Source organism: Aricia agestis, chromosome 14 (assembly GCF_905147365.1).
Source record: "Aricia agestis chromosome 14, ilAriAges1.1, whole genome shotgun sequence".
In the NCBI taxonomy this organism is placed as follows: Eukaryota; Metazoa; Arthropoda; class Insecta; order Lepidoptera; family Lycaenidae; genus Aricia; species Aricia agestis.
Genome location: NC_056419.1, coordinates 11,984,300 through 12,007,092, shown reverse-complemented (window position 1 = coordinate 12,007,092; position 22,793 = coordinate 11,984,300). Strand labels below are relative to the sequence as shown.

The 22,793-nt window shown below is 37.3% G+C and overlaps 1 protein-coding gene across 2 annotated transcripts in view; it reads right to left on the bottom strand.

The window, feature by feature from the left end:
- Positions 1-14,360: 14,360 nt before the first annotated feature.
- Positions 14,361-22,793, bottom strand: part of LOC121733610 — a 49,073-nt gene continuing 40,640 nt past the window's right edge. For both annotated transcript variants that reach the window (XM_042123906.1, XM_042123908.1), the window contains 8 exons: positions 20,273-20,380; positions 19,706-19,845; positions 19,023-19,193; positions 18,713-18,952; positions 18,329-18,425; positions 16,584-16,696; positions 15,074-15,145; positions 14,361-14,722 (listed from right to left, as the gene is read on the bottom strand). In XM_042123906.1, coding sequence (XP_041979840.1) covers positions 14,624-14,722; positions 15,074-15,145; positions 16,584-16,696; positions 18,329-18,425; positions 18,713-18,952; positions 19,023-19,193; positions 19,706-19,845; positions 20,273-20,380 — 1,040 coding nt within the window. In that variant the 3' untranslated portion in view covers positions 14,361-14,623. The remainder of the gene's footprint in view (positions 14,723-15,073; positions 15,146-16,583; positions 16,697-18,328; positions 18,426-18,712; positions 18,953-19,022; positions 19,194-19,705; positions 19,846-20,272; positions 20,381-22,793) is intronic.

Below are 22,793 nucleotides of genomic sequence, written 5' to 3'. Positions count from 1 at the left end.
AAAGAGTGCTGCTGTCATGTATCACGTCTCTTTTTACCTCGCAGTGTTACTGATAGTGACATCTCTCTTGCTCAGGCCTTTGTTTCTCTATTCCGCTAGGTATATTAACTTTATGGTTTTGTTACACCCTGTATGTTTATCGTTATATCTCGCGTAGTGTGCAACCCACTTATTTTTATATCTCAAAATAAGGTTATTTGAAGCTACGCCTATAAGTTTACACATTGCATGAATATTGAAAACATTTTATGGAGCATAAGCCAAGTTTTATGGAAGTCTTTGTTAGATTATTATTCCTCACTTTATCTATAATGAATACTGTTTCATCACACTTCTACATTATGTATAATATAAGTAATATACACTTAGATAATATTATGTCTTATACTCGTACACTACTGTATACACCATAGTAAAAGCCATAATTTAATTCTACTCATGAATTTTGATTTTCGAACCATGGGATTCTAACTTCACCATCTTGAGAGTTATCGAATAATGGAAATCTATTCTCTAGCAATGTTGATAAATTATTTATATATAGGTACCTACTTTATGCCAGAAATTCAATAATTTCGGAATGGAAGCCACGTTTTTGTAAACTATAATTATATTGCAATACTAGTTTACCTCTTCGCCTGTACTATGATATGATAATATAGAATATTATACATGATAATATTATATGCATAAGAATATTATGCAATGGTCGGAGCAGAGCGCGCTACAAGCACAAACAGTAAATAATCCGACCAAATCATTGCCAAACGTCGAACAAAATTTAGGCTGCGTTTCGGCAGCGCCGTTGGAGTGCCGCGCATTCGAAGATGTATGGTAGGGGGCAGCAGCTGTAGTAGCGTTTTAAAGTCGCGGGCTTGAGCAGCGCCGTTCGTCCATACGTTTGTTACAGCTTCGCACGCGCGCGCTCCAAACGCTTCACGATAAAACCAGCCTTATTGTTTACTGACTGTGCAGTGTGCGTGTGCTGCCTCTAGCTTAAAAACAAGTAATACAAGGTGTCACAAAACTGGCTCGTATAAAGTCAGTATTTAAGATGCGACCCGGTCTCAACACGCGATTCGGCTCTGTGATTGCTCCAAATTTTGACAGCCAACCAATCACAGAGCCTGAACCGTGTCTTGAGACCGAAATGCATCTTGAGTTGAGTACTGACTATTTATACCAGCCTAGGTGATGATACTTCAGGGTGTGTACTGTGTACGTGTTCCTTAAATATAGAGTCCACTAAAACTAAGAGTAGCAGCGCTGAAAGAGCATTTTTTTGTGTGATTTGTACGAGCAAATTCATGACGCTAGGGCGCTTACCCATACAAATCACAAAAAAGATTGTGATTTGTATGGTGAACTTTCATAGTGAACTCAATATTATCAGGAACACATACACATCATGATGTAAATAGTATAAATTAGTTTTGTTACATTCTGTATAGTGTATATCCTATTATTTTAATGTGTGTTTGTTCGTTGTCTCTTTACGCCTAAGTTTGGTAGCACCTGCATACCGATATAATACAATACAAAATATGGTATTTTTATCGCGAAAAATGTACGGTTTTCGTGTGACAAATTATTTTCTGCAAGAACCCAATCAAAAGATTTTTCCTCTTTTACTTCAAACGTTTTTCATTTCATAAGTTAAAATTTTCTGTCATGTTACATTTAACTTAATGACTATTGCTTTTTAGATAATTGACGGTAAAGCGTCGGGAAAAATCGCAAATGGAAGATCCAATGAGAATCCGATGGTGGCCGAAGAAGTAAGAAAACGTTAATGCTTTAGAAATCTAGGTTAACATGTATTATAAGTTTAAAATTCTAAGGGAATACAAAATTTTATACTTAATTATTGTCCTTTGATTTTTTAACCACCCAACATTTTCCTTCACCTGTTTAAAATTCCTTATTGTTTTTTTTTTTAATGAAATAAGGGGGCAAACGAGCAAACGGGTCACCTGATGGAAAGCAACTTCCGTCGCCCATGGACACTCGCAGCATCAGAAGAGCTGCAGGTGCGTTGCCGGCCTTTTAAGAGGGAATAGGGTTATAGCGGAGGGTAGTGATGGGAAGGGAAGGGAATAGGGTAGGGGATTGGGCCTCCGGTAAACTCACTCACTCGGCGAAACACAGCGTAAGCGCAGTTTCACGCCGGTTTTCTGTGAGAACGTGGTACTTCTCCGGTCGAGCCGGCCCATTCGTGCCGAAGCATGGCTCTCCCACGTATATTGTGTTGAAATTTTGATTGAAATTTGGGTACTGACAACAAACCGAGTATACGTATAAAAGTATAATAATAATAGCTACCACACCGGTTTCGGTGACGGTTCATTGAAACCAGGCCAGCTACGCAGGAGTAATTTTATAGTGCTCAAGTGTGTGCGCAGTACACAAGAGCACTCTCTATTCTTTTACTCTCATGACCCAGTGTTACGGAAGACCGACACGACCGGCGAGAGACCAGGCGCAGGACCGACTTTTTACATGCCCATCCGACGCATGGATCATCTTACTTGTCAGACAATCAGCCTACATTGTCCTAACCAAACTTTGTCGAACCCACAACCTCCGAGTCAAGAGCAGCGCTCTATACCACTAGACCACGGAGGCGTTATAAAAGTATAGTACGTATAAATGTACAATATTCAACGAAATTATTGAAGCGGACATTTTGGTTTTTCATGTGATGTGGTGATTGTGGTGTGACGCAGGGGTAGCATTTTATAATATGCATCCAACCGTTAAACCACCCGACTCACTGGGATATTTAAATAATTCTGTTCAAGTGACAAAGCACAAAACCTCACATAAATTTATTTCGCACTACATGACATATATAATACGAGCTTTTGCCCGCGGCTTCGCTCGCGTTAAGAAGTATTATATACAAACTTTCATCCCCTATTTGAACCCCTTGGAGTTGGAATTTATCAAAATCCTTTCTTAGCGGATGCCTACGTTAAAACATCTACCTGCATGCCAAATTTCAGCCCGATCCGTCCAGTGGTTTGGGCTGTGCGTTGATAGATCACTATGTCAATCAGTCAGTCACCTTTGAGTTTTATATATACAGATAAGTATACATACTACATTGCATTTATAGCAATGTAAATGGTTATTATTATTATTATTATTATTATTATAAGCCTAAACGGTCCCACTGCTGGGCAAAGGCCTAAATAGTTATACGGGGTGTAAAAAAACAAACTCATAATACTTAAGGGTGTGTATGAGTTCCTTGTATAGAGTTCACTGTGAAAGTAGCAGCGCTGAAATAGTTACTTTTTTAAACTTTTATATGGGCAAACTCATGACGCCGGGGCGCTTGCCCATACAAATCATAAAAAAAGCTTTTTCAGCGCTGCAACTTTCGCAGTGAAATCTATATAAGGGACGCATACACGCCCTAAAGTATTTTCACTTTGTTTTGTTACATATGTGTGTGCAGTTGGTCAGATCGGCCTGCGATCAGGTCGGCCGGATCGATCGGCGTTGGGATGTAGACCTCTACATCGGAATAGTGCAAAATTAATTTATTGTTCTTTGAATAAAAGTTTACTGTACAGATATGATAAAATTAAAAATATTTAGGCTATCTACACACCCACCGTTATGATCCTGACGAGCAAGGCAGAGAGATGCCAGGCCTGGCTAGCAAGAGCAGCTTGATTGAATTATTATCAGAAGAATAGGTTCGTATGCTTGGACGAAAAAAGAACTAAAAAAAAACGCACAGTTTAAGTATACGTGGGCACCTAGACGATCAATTTTACTGTGCAATATCATTTAACAATATTATTAAACAATTTATTCGACAATAAGATAGAATGGTGTTCAATATCAACCCTAGATGGTCAATAATATTGCAAAATACGTGATATTGCACAACAAAATTGATCGTCTAGGGGCCTGCTAAGGATCAGTGTTCATATCATAAAGTTAATATACCTAGCGGAATAGAGAAATAAAGGCCTGAGCAAGCGAGATATCACTATCAGTAACACTGCGTGGTAAAAAGAGACGTGTGATACATGACAGCAGCACTCTTTTTTTGACGTCCAGTCGGCACGTGCCGCAAGTTGACAAATTGTCAATTTCATAGAATTATCTCATAGAATTCACGTTCAATCATGCTTGTGTAAGTGTATACACTTATTTTACACACAGATGAAAACCAATTTTGGTTTCGTTTGACAGCTCGAGATTGTTGCTCTATTCCGCTAGGTATATTAACTTTATGGTTGGCATATGGCATATTGCAACGTGAGGAGGATATCTTATCAAAATTGTCGCAGTGGTCGGAGAGTGATTTTCATAAAAATTATGAGTGTTGACTGATGACTGATGACTGCATGTGAAAACTCGGCGGGGAAAACAAAAAAAAAAATGAAGAGGAGATGCTTTCTAACCGACTTCCAAAAAACGAGGAGGTTATATATTCGGCTGTGGATATTTTTATTAAAAAAAAGGAGTTCCCAAACTTATTTTGTTTACTGGCCACTTTGAGAACAAAATATAATTTTTAGCGCCTCCATTGTTTCACCTACTCTCTAATTTTTATTTAAATTAATGGGCTTTGGCCGTAAATTTGTCGGTACTTAATATTATAGTTTGAAAAATACATAAATTGCATACTAGGAAACTGCATAACTAAACATCAAGTGAGTATGTACTATGTATGAATAGTTGTGTAAGTGAACCCGGAATCCCGGACTCTTTAAAAATAAATACAAAATGGTTAATTAGTCGTTTTCAAACCATATCATTACCACCTGCACCGGCTTAATTTGCATTCCCGAATTTCCGGATTCTCCAATTCCGGAAGTCTGGAATGTTTATTGAACCAAATGTATTCTAAGAAATCGCTTCCATAACTTGCTAGCCAAAAATTTTTTTTTATGAAATAAGGGGGCAAACGAGCAAACGGGTCACGTGGTGGAAAGCAACTTCCGTCGCTCATGGACACTCGCAGCATCAGAAGAGCTGCAAGTGCGTTGCCGGCCTTTTAGGAGGGAATAGGGAAAAGTAGGGAAGGGAATAGGGTAGGGGTTAGGGGATTGGGCCTCCGGTAAACTCACTCACTCGGCGAAACACAGCGCAAGCGCTGTTTCACGCCGGTTTTCTGTGAGAACGTGGTATTTATCCGGTCGAGCCGGCCCATTCGTGCCGAAGCATGGCTCTCCCATGTTTAAACGAATGTAAGGGAATAGATGCATTTAATTTAAAATTCATCTAGATTAAATGATATTACAAATCACCACCCAAGCCTCTACACAACGCCCCCCTTTAGGCCTTCAGCGCCCACATGGGGATTGGGGGCGTTATCGCCCACATTGGGACAGGCTGATTTAAGACATAAACGTTTATTATCATAATACTTACACATGAATTCTTGAATAATTTGATAATATGTAATGGATGTATTTTCAGAGAAAGTTGTAATTTAACTAGGAATGAAAATTTATGCTAATTAATCAACACTGAAATAATAGGATACATTTTCATTCAGTTCCACGTAGTCACGACCACGCCGGTCTTAGGAGTATAGGAAGATTGCGCACACACTCGGTCACCACTCACCTCCTGAGTAGCCTAGACAGATAATAATTATTGATTCGCGAACATATTTGAAAACTTCACAGACAAATAATAATTAACAGATTCGTTTTGAACATCTGAAAGATCCTGTCATTCACTTACCATTGTTCAATGGTCCAAGGAAACCAAAGATTCGTACATAATATTTTGATATAACATAGAGACTGTAACAAAGAAAGTGATAACGCTTAATAGTGTGTTGCATAATATTATGATATCTGTACTACTATATTATAATATTATAAAGCGGATAAGTTTGTTTGTTTGCTTGTTTGTTTGTTTGAACGCGCTAATCTCAGGAACTACTGGTTCAATTTGAAAAATTCTTTCAATGTTAGATAGCCTATTTATCGATGAAGGCTATAGGCTATATTTTATCACGCTAAAACTAGCAGGAGCGAAGAAATGGAGGAAAATGTGGAAAAAATGGGGGAAATTATTTGAAAGAGCGTATCTCACGAACTACTGGAGCAATTTTTATGTTATTTGGCACAGATAAGAAGTAGACCACGTGAAGGATCATAGGCAATTTTTTGTAATTTGTCTATGAAATATCAAATATATTTCATAGACAAATTACTAAAGTCTATAGTCCCTAATACAGAGTAGGTAACATGACGTAGGTACACTGTGCACATACACTGGTATGTGCACAGTGTACCTGAACCACCCAAGAAGTTACTCTGAAATAACTATTTACTTCTATGTTTCTTTTTTTACAGACTTAAATAAGCAGCCATTAAGGATTGTCGCTTTCATTTTATTATACCTTTATAAAGATTTCTCTTCTCTCCTTTTAGATTCAGACTTAAGAGGATACACCAAGGGCTAGAAAAATTAAAAATAGGTATTTTAAAATGTATTGCTGTCGCACCAATCTCAAGTCTCCCAACGCAGAGCGCGATAGAGACTTCAAACACCCAGACAACAATACTGGCTAAAATATACAAAAAATTAAAACATAGGAACACAGCTCAATCCTTCATTTAATTCTTAATGAAAAAAGTACTTTAAATCGGTTAAGTTTTGGAGAAGAAATCAGCGGACAACGAATCGATGATTTCCTGTTCTTTTATTAGAACTTTTGTCGTGTTGTCTCTAATAGAGACAACACGACTAAAGTTCTAATTCAATTTTTGATTCGTTGTCCGCTGATTTCTTCTCCAAAACTTAACCGATTTTAAGTACTTTTTTCATTAGGAATTAAATGAAGGATTGAGCTGTGTTCTTATGTTTTAATTTTTTTGTATATTTTAGCCAGTATTGTTGTCTGGGTGTTTGAACAGAGGAAAATCTGGCCATTTTTTTGGGTTTTTGAAAGTTCATATCTTTTTTATTAACTAAATTATAAAAAAAAAGAAACCATAGGGACATTGTATTAGTGGCTATAGATATTCAGGAAAAAAATTATAACTCTACTGGCATTATCCAGGGAGGAAACAGGGGACAACGTTTGTATGGAAAAACGGCGGTGTGGACTCCTCTTAAGACTATCCATTTGAGACCTAAAGTTAGATGTTTCGGTTGTTTTTCGATTGAATGTAAGTATATCACGTACACTGCGCCTCTGTAACTGACAGTCAATTTATTTGCCAAGATACTGTACCTTTGGCTTATTTGATTTATCTCAACTTTATTCCATCCATACATAGAGGATACGATTTGAATCTTGATGTTCGCTGCAGCTTGCGATTTCTTGCGAGATAACTCTTTCCTCGACTTAAACCACTTCCGACAAAAGTCCTTTGTTTATTTTTGCTTATTAAAAGAAAAAAAAAGTGTTACTTACTTCTGCCTTATACTACTAAATAAAGTCCAGTCTTTACTCTTTATTTATAATAAAACTTTGCGCCTACTGATAAAAGAGATAAAAATAACTAGAATTTGCCCTTTGCTTTATATTTGGACCTTTGTGAAACAGACCCAGTACTTACGGTGTAAACAAAATGTTTACCTCAAACACTGAAATAGATATAAGTATGGGCAATCGACGAGAATGGATGGGCTTTTCTTGGGTAGTTTGTGGGATATATGAGCTGTAATTGCTCTAAGACATAGGTTATACGGTTAGTCTGGCATCAGTTCAGTCCATCAGATCTGATCCAGACTGACGGGAGAATTATCGCGTAACCGTTTGATTGACAGACTGATCATTTTTTATTAGAGAAGTTGTTTCATAGGCAGATGGGGGAGTTACGTAGTTTGGTCGCGTTACGTCAACCCAGCCGACAGACCTCATAAACATTGAATTGACCGACATGGCGGGTAGATTCGACACAGAACGATATCTCTTTAACACCCTAGAAACTCCACCCAGCTTGAGTGACCCCTCTCCACCAAGCCAATGTCACAACATCTAAAGGCAAAGGGTGGAGCAGCATAAAATCTAAGGAAATCGGAAAATGTCGGACCTACTGGCCGCCACACCGACTGGGACCTCACCGTTCAAAACATATTATTATTATTAGTAATTTATAAAACAATAAATATATATTTATTTATTATATGTATAATATATTATAGTCTATTCTACTAAGTATATATATAAATATAGATTACTTATGTTAAAAAAAAAAAAAAAAAAAAAGTGTCCATGGCGTGATGGACCACAATTAATTAAAATTCATAATATTATTTCAATTATCCTTGGTGCGAAAAATCTAAATAATAAAATAACAAAAAAAGGATATGGACGAACAGTCCATAGACGGCCACAATTTTATAATAATAAAAAAAAACCCAGCCGACAGACCTCATAAACATTGAATTGACACGATCCGGTTGGTCTGTCAATTGCCTAGGATACCTTGAATTGACACGATCCGGTTGGTCTGTCAACTGCCTAGGATACCTTGAATTGACAGGATCGGTTGGTCTGTCAACTGCCTAGGATACCATTTCCTCGATGGTACTTTCGGGGCATCATTATGGCGTCAGTCAGACTGAATGACTGAACTGATGCCAGACTGACAGTGTCATCTAACTCTAAAGAACGCCTCCGTGGTCTAGTGGTTGAGAGCGTGGCTCTCCACTCGGAGGTCGTGGGTTCGATTCCCGCGTTGGAAACATGTTATTTACAAGTTTGGTTAGGACAATGCAGGCTTATCACCTGATTTTCTGACAAGTAAGGTGATCCATGCGTCGGATGGGCATGTAAAAAGTCGGTCCTGCGCCTGATCTCTCCAGTCGTGTCGGTCTTTCGTCCTACTGGGTTATGAGAGTGAAGGAATAGAGAGTGATCTTGTGCACACACGTCTTGAGCACTATAAAATTACTTCTGCGTACCTGGCCTGGTTTCAATGAAACTGGCCACCGTCACCGAAATCGGTGTAGGGAGTATTAATATTATATATAATATACTCTAAAGAAAGATCTTCCGACCGATATAGTACAGCTATATCGATGAGGGTGAGGTTATAATATTATGTAGGTATTATGTAGTGTAATATTATGTGGTATGCTTGGTCAGACCGAAATCCACTGTAATTATTTCAGACGTTATACCCAGGCCCGGATCTACGTTTTAAAAAGGGGGAGGAGAATCCCAATTTGTCGCCCTCCAAGAAAAAATGTGCGTTTTCAATTGGTACTTAAATAAAATGCTATGATTGCCCCGCGACAAGGGGCGCCTCCAAGTCTTTTAATAACAGATTCTGCGAAACAACGTTGACGGGGTAGAGCGGTGGGTGAAGAAAGCGGCAAAAGATTGGGAGGTGGCCTACGGCCGCCCCCCAATCTTTGCCGCCCGGGGCAAGTGCACCCTCTCGCCCCCCTCTAGATCCGGGCCTGGTTATACCATCGAAGAAATTGATTCATAATCAGTTGGCGGACCTACGTCATTTGGTTGGTTATATCAATTAAATGTTTGTTCTGAGCTTAAGGCCATCAGTAGAAATGCGAAAGTATAGATAAACTGTGGAGATAAACTTTTTTCGTTCCGAAAAATTCAATTAAAATGCCACTTTATGACAGACTATAGTCGTAAAAATTAAAATAATATCCTACTCTATGACATATTATATTATAGTCTGTCATAAAGTGGCATTTTAATTGAATTTTTGTCGGTCGCGATTAGCCGCGGTAAAGATCGGAACAGCTTAGCTGTGTTTCGCCGAGTGAGTGAGTTTACCGGAGGCCCAATCCCCTACCCTATTCCCTTCCCTACCCCCCCTATTCCCTTCCCTACCCTCCCCTATTACCCTATTCCCTCTTAAAAGGCCGGCAACGCACCTGCAGCTCTTCTGATGCTGCGAGTGTCCATGGGCGACGGAAGTTGCTTTCCATCAGGTGACCCGTTTGCTCGTTTGCCCCCTTATTTCATAAAAAAAATTTATTAAGACTCCGCGCACGTAGTCCTGAAGAATGTCTCATTGCCAGTCTATTATTATCGACTCTGGTCTCAAAATGTTGAGTCTACTTTTCCATAAAACGTGATTCTCTATCGAAGGTCTGCATTTTGCGAATTGCGTTTTTTTTTGCGGGTGTTAGATACTTACAAAATAACGTGATAAGACTTAAGGGTGTATATGTGCCCTTATAGTGAATTCACTGTGAAAGTAATAGCGCTGAAAGAGCAACTTTTTTAAACTTTTGTATGGGAAAATTCCTGACGCACGGGCGCTTGCACAAATCACACTAACACACCCTAAATTATTATCACTTGGTTTTATACTATCCTGTATAGGAGAAGTTTATATCTACCCTTCCTTTTTGGAAATTTGTTAAAAAGAAGTCTTTGTCCTTCCTGCCGGGCTAGCACGGCCACCAGTAGAAATGCGAAAGTATGGACAAACTGTGGACATAAACTTAAGGTGCCGTTCCGATCTTCACCGCGGCTAATCGCGACCGACAAAAATTAAATTAAAATGCCACTTTACGACAAACTATAATATTATGTCATAAAGAAGGATATTATTTGAATTTTTAGAACTATAGTCTGTCATAAAGTGGCATTTTAATTGAATTGTTCGGAACGAAAAAAGATCTGAACTTCACCTTAAGTTTATGTCCACAGTTGGTCTATACTTTCGCATTTCTACTGGTGGCCGTGCTAGCCCGGGTGATCAGAAAAACTCGGACGCCCGCCGGACCACCACACCGCTCATCTATCAGAAATTTCCTTCTGGCGAGTCCGAGCTTATAGTACAGAGCGAGCGCAATCCAAATTTCTGATCTGAAAAAAATCTGCCATCCGATCGACGGCATCTGACAGACTGATACTCATCAGAATCGGACGTCAGACACATCAGAATTCTGATAGAGTATTTTGGGTCCACAGCCACAACTAATCATATGAGCATAGTGCGTTCCGACGGACGTGCGTCCGAATTATATTAGGTATTTAAATCTGTCGGCTGGGTTTAACATAACCCGACTGAATTAAGAATGTCCGATTCAGGGGCCGTACCACGAAACCGTTTTGAGACTCAAAGAATCGTACGAGAATGCCGCGTCATACTCTAACAAAGGAGAAAATATGACGTCGATAGAGAAGGACGCGGCATTCTCAATCGATTGTTCGAGTCTCAAAACGGTTTCATACTGTAGGCCTACTGGATTGTACACTGTTTGGTCCGATCCCGGGATATCAAAATATTATTGCGTCCTCAACCGTTAGTTTTCTTAGACGAATTCACGTTTCTTTTCTATATAGATATTAGTATCCAGATGGAATGGCAGTGACGTGGCAGAGCCCTGCTTCGGCACGAATGGGCCGGTGCGACCGGAGAAATACCACGGGCTCACAGAAAACCGGCGTGAAACAGCGCTTGCACTTACCGGAGGCCCAATCCCCAATCCTTTTCCCTTCCCTACCCTCTCCTATTTCCTTCCCTACCCTCCCCTATTACCCTATTCCCTCTTCAAAGGCCACCAACGCACCTGCAGCTCTTCTGATGCTGCGAGTGTCCATGGGCGACGGAAGTTGCTTTCCATCATGTGACCCGTTAGCTCGTTTGCCATCTTATTTTATAAAAAAAGTCTCGATTAGTGTTGTGCTGCTAATTGCTATTCTTACCGTAGGTAATTGTATTGTTTAAGCCTTTGGAAAATTGTACAACCAAAAGTCTTAATAACTCGACTAGTACGGGATACGGCTAAATTTTTTAGCAAACAATCGTTATAGCTTCCAATTTCGACTAAGCGCTGTTATAAGTTTAGCCAACTCGCTGAGCAAAAAGGGCAAAACAACGTAACATACATCTAAACTCTCACGCTTGTCCGACCGAATTCCGGAATTAATTGCATTAATTAAACTATGAACTTCCCGCATAAAGTTCGAACAAGTTACGGATTTTATTCGTATGAAAAATACCACAATTCTCATAATACGAAGCTTAACGCATGAACGAAATGTGGGTTTGAAATGCTCATTAGTGCCAATTTTATCCGGTAGAAATAATTAGATGAATTTGCATTTTATAGTTCTGTAATTCTGCTGAAATGCTAAGCAAGCTGAACGTTTTACTTACTGTGGTTATATTTTTATTTTAATTGATTTTCAGAAACACTAATGTATAAAAAACATAAAAACATTCAATTTGAAATGTTCTTAAAATGATTCATTTATGAAATAAAAAACACTTTTGTTAATTTTATTTTCTCTACTAATCTCTATGTTGTTAATAAAAATTATTAATGCAATTGTTACTTGAAAAATATTATGTCAAGCAGCAAGGATTAAATCATAAAAAGTTAATTATTTTACATCTAGTTAAATCGCGTAAAGACTGTTTTTTCTTTCTATCTTATATCTTTAAACGAGCAATTCTATTGTATATACAGTGTGTAACAAAAATAAGTGATAATACTTAAGGGTGTGTACGTGTTCCTTGTAGAGAGTTCACTGTCAAAGTAGCAGCTCTGAAAGACGATTTTTTTTTCCCTTTTGTATGGGCAAAATTTTTGGTCTTTCAGCGCTGCTACTTTCTAAAAGGAACACACACACACCCTAAAGTATTATCACTTATTTTTGTTACACCCTGTATATAATTGGAATCTCGGGATTGGCTCCAACGATTTTCATGAAATATACTAAATATAGAGGGTTTCGGGGGAGACTCCGGAACGAAGCGAGTCACGTCGCCGGCAAAATGTGACAGTGTTAGTTTTTAAGTATATATAAAATATGTATGTTAGTTTTAAGGTATTTATTATATAATTATATGTATGTTAGATCTTAGGTATTTGTTATATGGGCCTCTGATGCCTGAATTAAATGATTTGATTTGATTTGATTTGATGAGATGATTTGATTTGATACATCGATCCAGTTAGGAATCATTTTTAGAAAATGTCATTTTATTCGTGTTTTATCGAATACCGAGCAAAGCTCCGTCAAACAGCTAGTGTTTGTTTATTTACCAGACTTCTAAATTATTAATATTATTTCGGTAATCTCAGTTTTTTAAGTTATAATTGTTTCTAAAAAGGTTTTTAAAAATTCTAAATTCTTAGTAGATAGCTTTTCGTACTTATTTATTCCAAGATTTAAATTCTACAGAATCGTAGCCACAGAGAAGGGTAAGCGCACTTATTAAATATTTAAACGCAATTTTCATGAATGTGTTGTTTGGCTATTATTTGGTCCGCTCCACCAAAAACCTACATACAGAGTTGTAGGATAATTCACCCTTTGAGACCGATTACTTGGAAAAAACTTTACTTTGAAAGTGATTACTTAGTGAATAGAGCTCTAAGCTCTATTTTATTCATAAAGGCATTCCTCTAATAAAACCTAACCTCAATTTAAATCTAAAATAGCATTGAAAATGTATTATTACTTAAAATATGTTAAGCAAATCTTAGAACTTCAAAGTTCAGCTATCTGCAAAGTTTTATTGCTTTCAAATAACTTGTCACAAAGCTTTTGAAATTACAAATAAACAAGTTTCTTAACAACTTGGGTTTACAATAATTAAACGCCCCAGTTTAAATATATAAAATATATTATTAGTTTGTACTCCATAAATCTATATTTAAGTCTAAATCTTACTTAAGTATCAGTATCACACAAAGTTTAGTAATATACTCATTATTGTTTGCTAACTAATATTAGCACTTAAAAAAACTGCGTCATAAAATCGATGCCACACTGCTCCTGTACGTTGCGTTATCGGAATGGCAAAACGCAGCGTATGCCTCATGGCTCGTGCCCACCCACGTCTAGTGTTAACACATTATGTGCGAGTTCCGAAATATATCCCAGTATACTAGCAAGTATCCGACGCCATATTGTACTAGTGAGTCAAACTGTGTGACCTATTAGTAAAATATTATGTACTAGCTATTGCCCGCGACTTCGTCCGCGTGGACTTCAGTTTATAGCGCGCGGTGTCAACAAAATTGGTGTCAAAAGCTTTTTAAAACCCTGGTACCCCTTAAATCAAAATAACCAAAACAGCCGTGCAGTGTGCATATAATATATTTTTTAATTAAGCTTTTTATAAGTACCAACTACCAACCCACACCGACCCCCGGAAGCGATAGCGCGATCTAGGCGACTCTTGGTGCCATCTGTTATGAGTTTTTGGAACTAACTTAATTTGAACAAATTTACGCATTTTCACCCCCTTACAACCCCTTTTTCCAGTTAAAAAGTAGCATATGTCCTTTCTCAGGCTTTAGACTATCTGTGTACAAAATTTCATAACAATCGGTTCAGTAGTTTTGGCGTGAAAGCGAGACAGACAGACAGACAGACAGAGATACTTTCGCATTTATAATATTAGTATAGATTTAAATAATAATTTCATACACGTTAATTCACCGGCCAGTATAATATTTTGGAACAAATCACCAATATGGCATCGATCACTGACCAGGACACTGGTTTATATTTCGGAATACACCCCCTAATTTCCGTCCACGGTATCGTCATAACATCGCGTCCGATTAAGCAATGCATCAGTTTGGCTCGTCTTAAATATAATATGTAAAAACGCAATGAAGCAATCTGACTTCGCTCGTCCGCTAGTAACTGGATATTGGATAAGTGCCATTAACTGGGAGTTTATTGCTCATCACCCTCTGTGTGCTGCTGGTTGGTGATGATGATCCTCTTGGCGGCTCGTCTCCTGGCTGGTCCCCTGAGCCTAACTTCACCATCAGTCTGAAATTTTAAAATTATTTTCAAACTGGACTCTTATCATATTTAAAGTTTAGACCTTAGTAAAAGTCCCTTGATGATAACTGATAAGACATACACTGGATAAACATACATAACATTAAAGTTTTACAATGTTTTTGTCCTACTTCTCAAAGTTTTCAGGTTTCAACCTGAATTCACAAAATGTTACTGTGCATAAAGCCGTTATAACATTGAAGTCATTGTGTGACAAACACAATCATAATATTACGAGTATAACCTCTATTCTATAATATACCTCTATACAGTGTATTTCGTTCAAGGGAGTTGATGTGGAAGTGTGTGAATAAATAATTAATTTAATGTAAATCTCACCTGAACTGTCTTCCTCGCAGGCACATTATTGTCTAGAAATTGGCCAACAGCACCCAAAGTGTTAATTGGTATCTGTGGAATATATTTAATTCAATAGTAAAGACCATGAGACTTGGCACTTAATATGTTCAGTAATGTTTTGTACCTTTTTCCTTTATCCTACTTACTGCCGCACTTATAGACATTTAATGACGATTAAACTTCAATTTATTGAAGAATTTGATAGATAACGTGTAGAGTTTATATCAAAATCTTCTTTTAATTATAATTAAATTACTATTCGTCTCTAAGTCTGGCAATAAGGTGATAAGTATACTTATCCATCAGTGCCTGGGCTAAAATTATATACACCTTTTTATAAGAGCTACATAGTAATTTATTGTTTTTAGTTATGGTTAAGTAAGCCAACGTAAAAACTCACCCTCCCTCAATTATTCCACTTAAATAAACTTGAGTACACAACTGAGTGATCTTATACAATAAGGCTGCTCCACGATAAAATTTTAGGCTTCAGTCTCAAAATCAGCGGGCAGCGGGGCGAGAGCGGCGACGGCGGCGTCTATGTATAGACTTATATGGATAAGCTACGCGCCGCTCGTACTAGACGACTTATCCATATAAATCTACATATTGTCACGCGCCGCCGCCGCTCCCGCCGCCGGCCCGCTGATTTCAAGACTGAAGCCTTACTCTGATGCAATAAAACGCTTATTAACTAAGTTGCCCTTTACCAAGCTTATCTGTATTCTGTTATAATATCACCGAATTAATCTAAGGCTAGCTAGGCTAAGCTGAAAAGCTGACAAAAGAAACTATCATCAAATGACGAGACTAGGCTTAGAATTTCATGTAATGAAGTTTTGCACCTCAAATCTCAATACGCCGTTTGGACGTTAATAAATTATGTGAAAATAATTTCAATACAGATATTAATTTTAATTTATTAGAAACATAAGGCTCACACAACTTAAAGATCGGTCGGCAAAATCTATTGTAACCGTCTGATCGATACCCACCAATAACGACCCGTCTGATCATCATTGGTTTCCTTACCCCAACAAAGAGAATTAAAAATCGAACACTTCTACTTTTGCCAAAGGATCTTAAAGTTAATTACAGCATACAAAAAGGTTTAGGGGCGGTTTCAACACTTCCCGATAGGTGCCGAAGGGGCTATCCACAATTTATCTGGCAGATAATATAGTAGAGTATCCGGCAGATAAGTTGTGGATAGCCCTTCCGACACCTATCAGGAAGTGGTGAAATAGGCCCTTAAAATAAAGTTATAAATATTTAATTTTAACGTTCCTTTGTCAGCTCTTCGTAAAATATAAGGGGTTAAATAGATACCAAAAGGCTTAGCAAGATAAATTAAACTACATTAAAAACATTGTGTACGATCCAAACCAAACTACTTCATGTTAAATGTCAAATTATGACTGATTATTAAAGATAATATGATTTTATGACTAGCTTCGTTGTTTAGACCATAGTTTCGAGATGGACTTACAGCGAAAATGTCGTCTAAAAACTTAGAGGCAGACGGAGTCTCTACCGACACATGCCCCGATGATTGTGATGATTTGATGAATGAATGATCTTTGGCTGATGGCAAATCTGTTTCTGAAAAACAAAAAAAAACTTTACAATCACAAAAAAATACCTCACATAACATAAAAAATGTGACATGAAATAGTAAAAATAATTGTTTTTAGCATGATGTATAATATACTTGATGAAGGTCATGCGTTTGGATTTTGGATGATTTGCGATCAAGATATTTTTACCTGTTACTAATAATTTTATACCTGTTAAATTAGAGCATACCTACCCTATGATAAAACATTATAATATTTTGTCAGAAAACATTCATCCCTTCTGTGGAGCTTCCTCAACTTTAGCTGCTAGAATCATGTATGCGTACGCCGTACGTATATAAAATACTAGATGATGCCCGTAACTCCATTTATCGTACATTTTTCCGGGATAAAAAGCTAAAATCTCCATACCAAATTTCAGCAAAATTGGTCCAGCGGTTGGGCGTGAAGAGGTAACAGTCAGACAGACAGACACACTTTCACATTTATAATATTAGTATACTAATAAAATTCTTGGTAACAGACTTAACATTATACAAATTCACTTTGAAAAAGTACAAGAGTATGCTCAAAGGTTTGTTAGAGGAGTCTAGTCGGCTAAACTTGAATACTTAAAACTTTCTAAGAAAGTATTTCACATTGCCCTTCAACGAATATAGAGTTCCTAAGCTGGATTTTAGTTTGTCTCATATTAAATTGCAGGTTCATGAAAATTATTTGACTGTTTTTGCTAAACAAGATTTTATAATTCTTATCAAACTCTCTCAGATTTAAATACATATCTGAGTTGTAGTTTCAAATCCATAAGTTAATGGAACATCAATATATTGTTGAATAATAATAATAGCTCCCACACCGGTTTCGGTAACGGTGGCCGGTTTCATTGAAACCAGGCCAGCTACGCAGGAGTAATTTTTATAGTGCCCAAGTGTGTGCGCAGTACACAAGAGCACTCTCTATTCCTTTACTCTCATAACCCAGTGCGACGGACGACCGACACGACTGGCGAGAGATCAGGCGCAGGACCGACTTTTTACATGCCCATCCGACGCATGGATCATCTTACTTGTCAGACAATCAGGTGATCAGCCTGCATTGTCCTAACTAAACTTGGAAATAACATGTTTCCAACGCGGGAATCGAACCCACGACCTCCGAGTCAAGAGCCGCGCTCTATACCACTAGACCACGGAGGCGTTTGTTGAATGTTGAGTAAACAATTAACAAAACCTCAATTTAATTATGTTATAATGAGACCTAACTATATTTTCACGTACCAATGCAATTACGTCTATTGATAATAATAATTAATATGACTATGTTAAGAGTAATATAATAAACACAATCATTGTAAATTAATCGTTACAATAATAATTATAGACTATTAAATCATAACAATGCATAATATTATAAAAATTATTTATTTTACTGTTACAATTTTTTTTTGTATTTACTTGTTATCTGTATAAATCGATATAAAAATAAAAAAATAAAAATGTATATTGATCGACCTAAGTTAAAAAATATCACAATTGATAAATGACCAAAGTCTAATTTCACTACACGTAAATAACAAAAAGAAGTAAAATTTATGTAAAAAATCTTTTAATTATACTTGTTTTAAATATACTTTAATATTAATGATTAACATAAGCACCTGCGTTCACTGATGCTGATTTTTGTATTGACACATTCGTGTTCTCTGCAGTGTTACTTAAGAAATTCCTTACGGACGCCAGAGTAGAAATTGGTATCTAAAACATAAAAAATAAACAATAGAGATTATTTCTAAAAATTTGGTAATTAAAACAATCTTATGCCAAGCTCGGAACTTTACTGAAAGTTTACTGATAAAATGTGATGTGGTTGTTCTGCGTTTTCGTCACTCTGCACTAGATTAAAAAAAACGAAAATTTGCTTCTATAATATTATATTATAAAGCTGTTCGAATTCAATACATCCTATACCTGGCGTCTTTACTTTAAGCGTCAAAATCACACACTCAGTCTTCTCTAATATTGTTACTTTCAGCGATACTTACATTGAATATATTTTCAAAGAAGTCTGGGTTTCTTTCAATTGTTTTTGTATAGACGTGACCGGCGTTTGCTCCTGCTGCAGCATCAGCTTTAGCACCAATGTTGACAGAACCTTCTACGCCAGCGTCGATCCTCTTTTCGATACTCTGCAGAGACTTCGAAACTGGGACTTCACTCTCATCAACGTACGTCACGTAAGTCTTATGGGGCTTCTTGTGATGTCTTTTATGTTCAACGTAGACCTTAGAAAAATGTTGCATTAAAATTTTACCTTCCAACACAAGCTTAAACCACTATGAGCATAACACTTACCTCTTTTACAAGGACAGCTGGTTGCTCATTATTTTCCACACCAGAATTAACATTCGCTTGGAAATTGGCTGTAGCTTCTAGTGGTTTGATGACGTTGTGTTTTTCTTTAAGAAGAACTTTATCATTTGAATATTTAAAGCCCGATGCGCCTTCCGCTGCAGATTCACCACCCTGAAATATTTATGTCATGTTAATAAATTAATACAGAATACTGTGGTAATGATGATGAATTAAGTCTACCTAATGAATGATACATGCTTGACGCTAACTACTAACATAGTGTGGATGCATCGTGCTCTCTAGTCTCTACTTAGTACATGCATGTATAATATCTACCATGAGATGGAAACTAATACGATCTAGATTATGCATGAAGATTCGCATTCCTAATATGAAAACTAACAATACCTTTTTGCTATGTCCAGTTCTGTTACGAGGACTTAATAGGGAAACAGAAAAATAATTAATGTATACGAATATCTTTGTAAAGTTTATTATAAACTTATCACCAACACAAGTAAAATCACTGCCAATTACCAAAATAACTGAATGTTCTAATCTAAATTCTTAATCTAATCGCTATGTTCTAAAAGACGCTTCGCTTCTTTGGCAGCTTTTCGCTGTTTCTTCTTTTCTTCTTTCCTCTTTCTTCTATTTTCTCTGTCAGTTTGAGTGTCACCTACCAGTCCTGATGTAGCAATATGATGTCCGGCTTGAGCTCCAGCAAATCCACCTCCTTGGGAGTTGTTCTCATTAACACCACCGGCAAGACCAGCAGCTGCTCTGACGTTGCCACCGGCAGTGGCGCCAGCAAACAGACCACCTGAAAAAGGATATTGACAAATTACGAGTATACTGGGTATAAAGCTAAGGGTCAATTCTGACCGCAACGCGACGCGTTGAAATCTGTCAATTCAGTACAAATTTTGAAATGCATGTACGCGTCGCGTGCGGTCCGAATTGACCCTAAGCGATTGAATGAAGACTTTACGCTGTTTGTAGTCTCTTGTATTCGCTGCAAAAGTCGCAGCACTGAAAAAAGCAGAATAAAATATGGCGGACCTAACTGTGGCCGAGGTACGACAAAAGCAGCCGACAGCAGATCATGGCTTATATTGGACATAACTCGACCAAACGATGTAGGTCATCTGCCTAAGTAGCAATTTCTTCGGTGGTATATTTGTAAGTATTCGTAAATATGCAACAGCTGTCGGTCGTATAAGCCTACAATAAAAGGGGGTAAGGATTACCTGATGCTCTTCCCCTGTCATCTACTTGACCTCCAAGGCCTGCTCTGGCTAGCTGACCAGTCGGTGTCCCGGCTTCAGCAAAAAGTCTTCCCGCTGACCCGCTATCACCTTAAATGTTAAAGAATTAATAATAATAGTTAGGAAAAACTAAAAACACACGCTTTTTTAAATTTTAACAAATTATTGCATTGTCATTGGCTCTTAAGTCTTAATACGTATGCAAAGATTCGAATTAATTAGACTACTGGAGATAGGTAAAAGTCGTATTCAAAGATTCCGCTACATACATTGCTACATTTCATGTAAACCTACATAATATTGTTTAAAAATGATTCATTTAAATGTTTTGCAGCTCGTCATGTGTTTTTCCATAATAAGGCTGGAAACTTTAAAATTGCATGGAATTATACATAGAATTGTATTTCGAAAATAAATGAATCATTTGCAAAATCTCATGTTACGAATTCATTACTGTTAATGGTAAAATCCAACTACATATTATAATAATTGAAATGTAATCGGGTCAAATCAAATATGTATTTTATTTTCAGATTAAATTATTTCATCGTTTATTTTTTTAACATTAGAAAAAAATATATAATTTAGACTACTTTAGTTGTTTGGCCACAAGCCCGCAACTTCAGTAGAAATCCAAAAAAAAAACATAATAATAATAAAAATATCTATGGACGCTTCACACCACATCAGTCTGGCCCCGTGCTAAGTACCTGAAGGACTTGTGTTACGACTTACGAGTACCAGACAACGGAAATATATTTAATACTTTGTACTACTATGCACATATTTAAGATTTTTATTATAATATGATACACATATTTAATACATATCCATGACCCAGGAACTTTGAAAACTTTTTGTTCCGTCGGCGGGATTCGAACCCGCGACCCCGGCTTGAGCTGCCAACAGCCCACCAACTGAGCCACAGAGTTCGTCTAATTAATTAATTCTACTTCCACTACTCGAAAAAATAAAAATATTTCCAGATATTCTCCAGCTGAATACAATTCAGATCAAAAGGTTCTCGTTTTATTGTTATCTTTATAATCGTTTAATTACTTTGTTTTTTTTAGTGTGGTTGTAATTATCCTCTTTAACGCCTTTATTCTGTAAGGCGTATTTATGAGAGTAACGTGTGGAATTACAATATGATTTAAATAATATTGTAATTGTTTACGCTGTTTATGGTAATTTGTAAGCACTTTATATACAGGATGTAACAAAACTAAGTGATAATATTTATCACTTATATACACAAATATGTTTAGGGTGTGTACGACGTACGTATTCCTCGTAGAGAGATCACTGTGAAAGTAGCAGTGCTGAAAGACCAAAAATTTTTTTCACTTTTGTATGGTACTCGTGACGCTAGGACGCTTGCTCATGCAAAAGTGAAAAAAATAGTCTTTCAGCGCTGCTACTTTCACAGTTAACTCTCTACAAGGGACACGTACACACCCTAGAGTATTATCACTTAGTTTTGTTACATTCTGTATAGCTGTTATAAGTTATAACCTTGTTAGTATACCGGAACAGTTTTCTATTACGTTGTTGTGATTGCTCTAGATCTTGCATAATCATTATGGGTTTTACTGGGCTTCTCAAGCCGAGAAAATTACTTCGATTAATTTTTAAATCGTATTATACAGTACCAATTACTTAACAATATAATTTTTCAGGAATTTCGATTTATTGAAAAGCAAATGAAAAAAGTATAAACCATTATAATATTATATAAATTAAATAAAACTATAAAAACTCGTATCAATTAAATTTGTTATTCATTCCATACTAATATTATAAATGCGAAAGTGTGTCTGTCTGTCTGTCTATGTATTACCTCTTCAGGCTCAAACCGCTATACAGATTTTCGCGGGATTTGATTGATTGTCCCGGGAAAGGACATAGGATATACTTTTTATCCCGAAAATGTACGGTTCCCGCGCGATTAACAAGTTTTGGCGCAACAGAGTAGCGCGGATCATCTAGTTACTAATATAACGGTTATAAAAATATCTCCATATATGAAGTTACTAGCAAGTAGCAACATCTACGGTAAATGTACGTGGGAGAGCCATGCTTCGGCATGAATGGGCCGGCTCGACCGGAGAAATACCATGCTCTCACAGAAAACCCGCGTGAAACAGCACTTGCGCTGTGTTTCGCCGAGTGAGTGAGTTTACCGGAGGCCCAATCCCCTACCCTATTCCCCTCTCTTCCCTCCCCTATTCCCTTCCCTTCCTTACTATATTAACCTATTCCCTCTTAAAAGGCCGTTAACGAACTTGCAGCTCTTCTGATGCTGCGAGTGTCCATGGGCGACGGAAGTTGCTTTCCATCAGGTGACCCGTTTGCTCGTTTGCCCCCTTATTTCATAAAAAAAAATAAAAAAAAATGTAGAGACTACCAGTTAGTTAACTCAGGGGTTCCCAAACTGTGCGCCGCGGCGCCCTGGTGCGCCGTGGAAAGGCAAGAGGGGCGCCGCCGTGAGTCGATCCTCCAT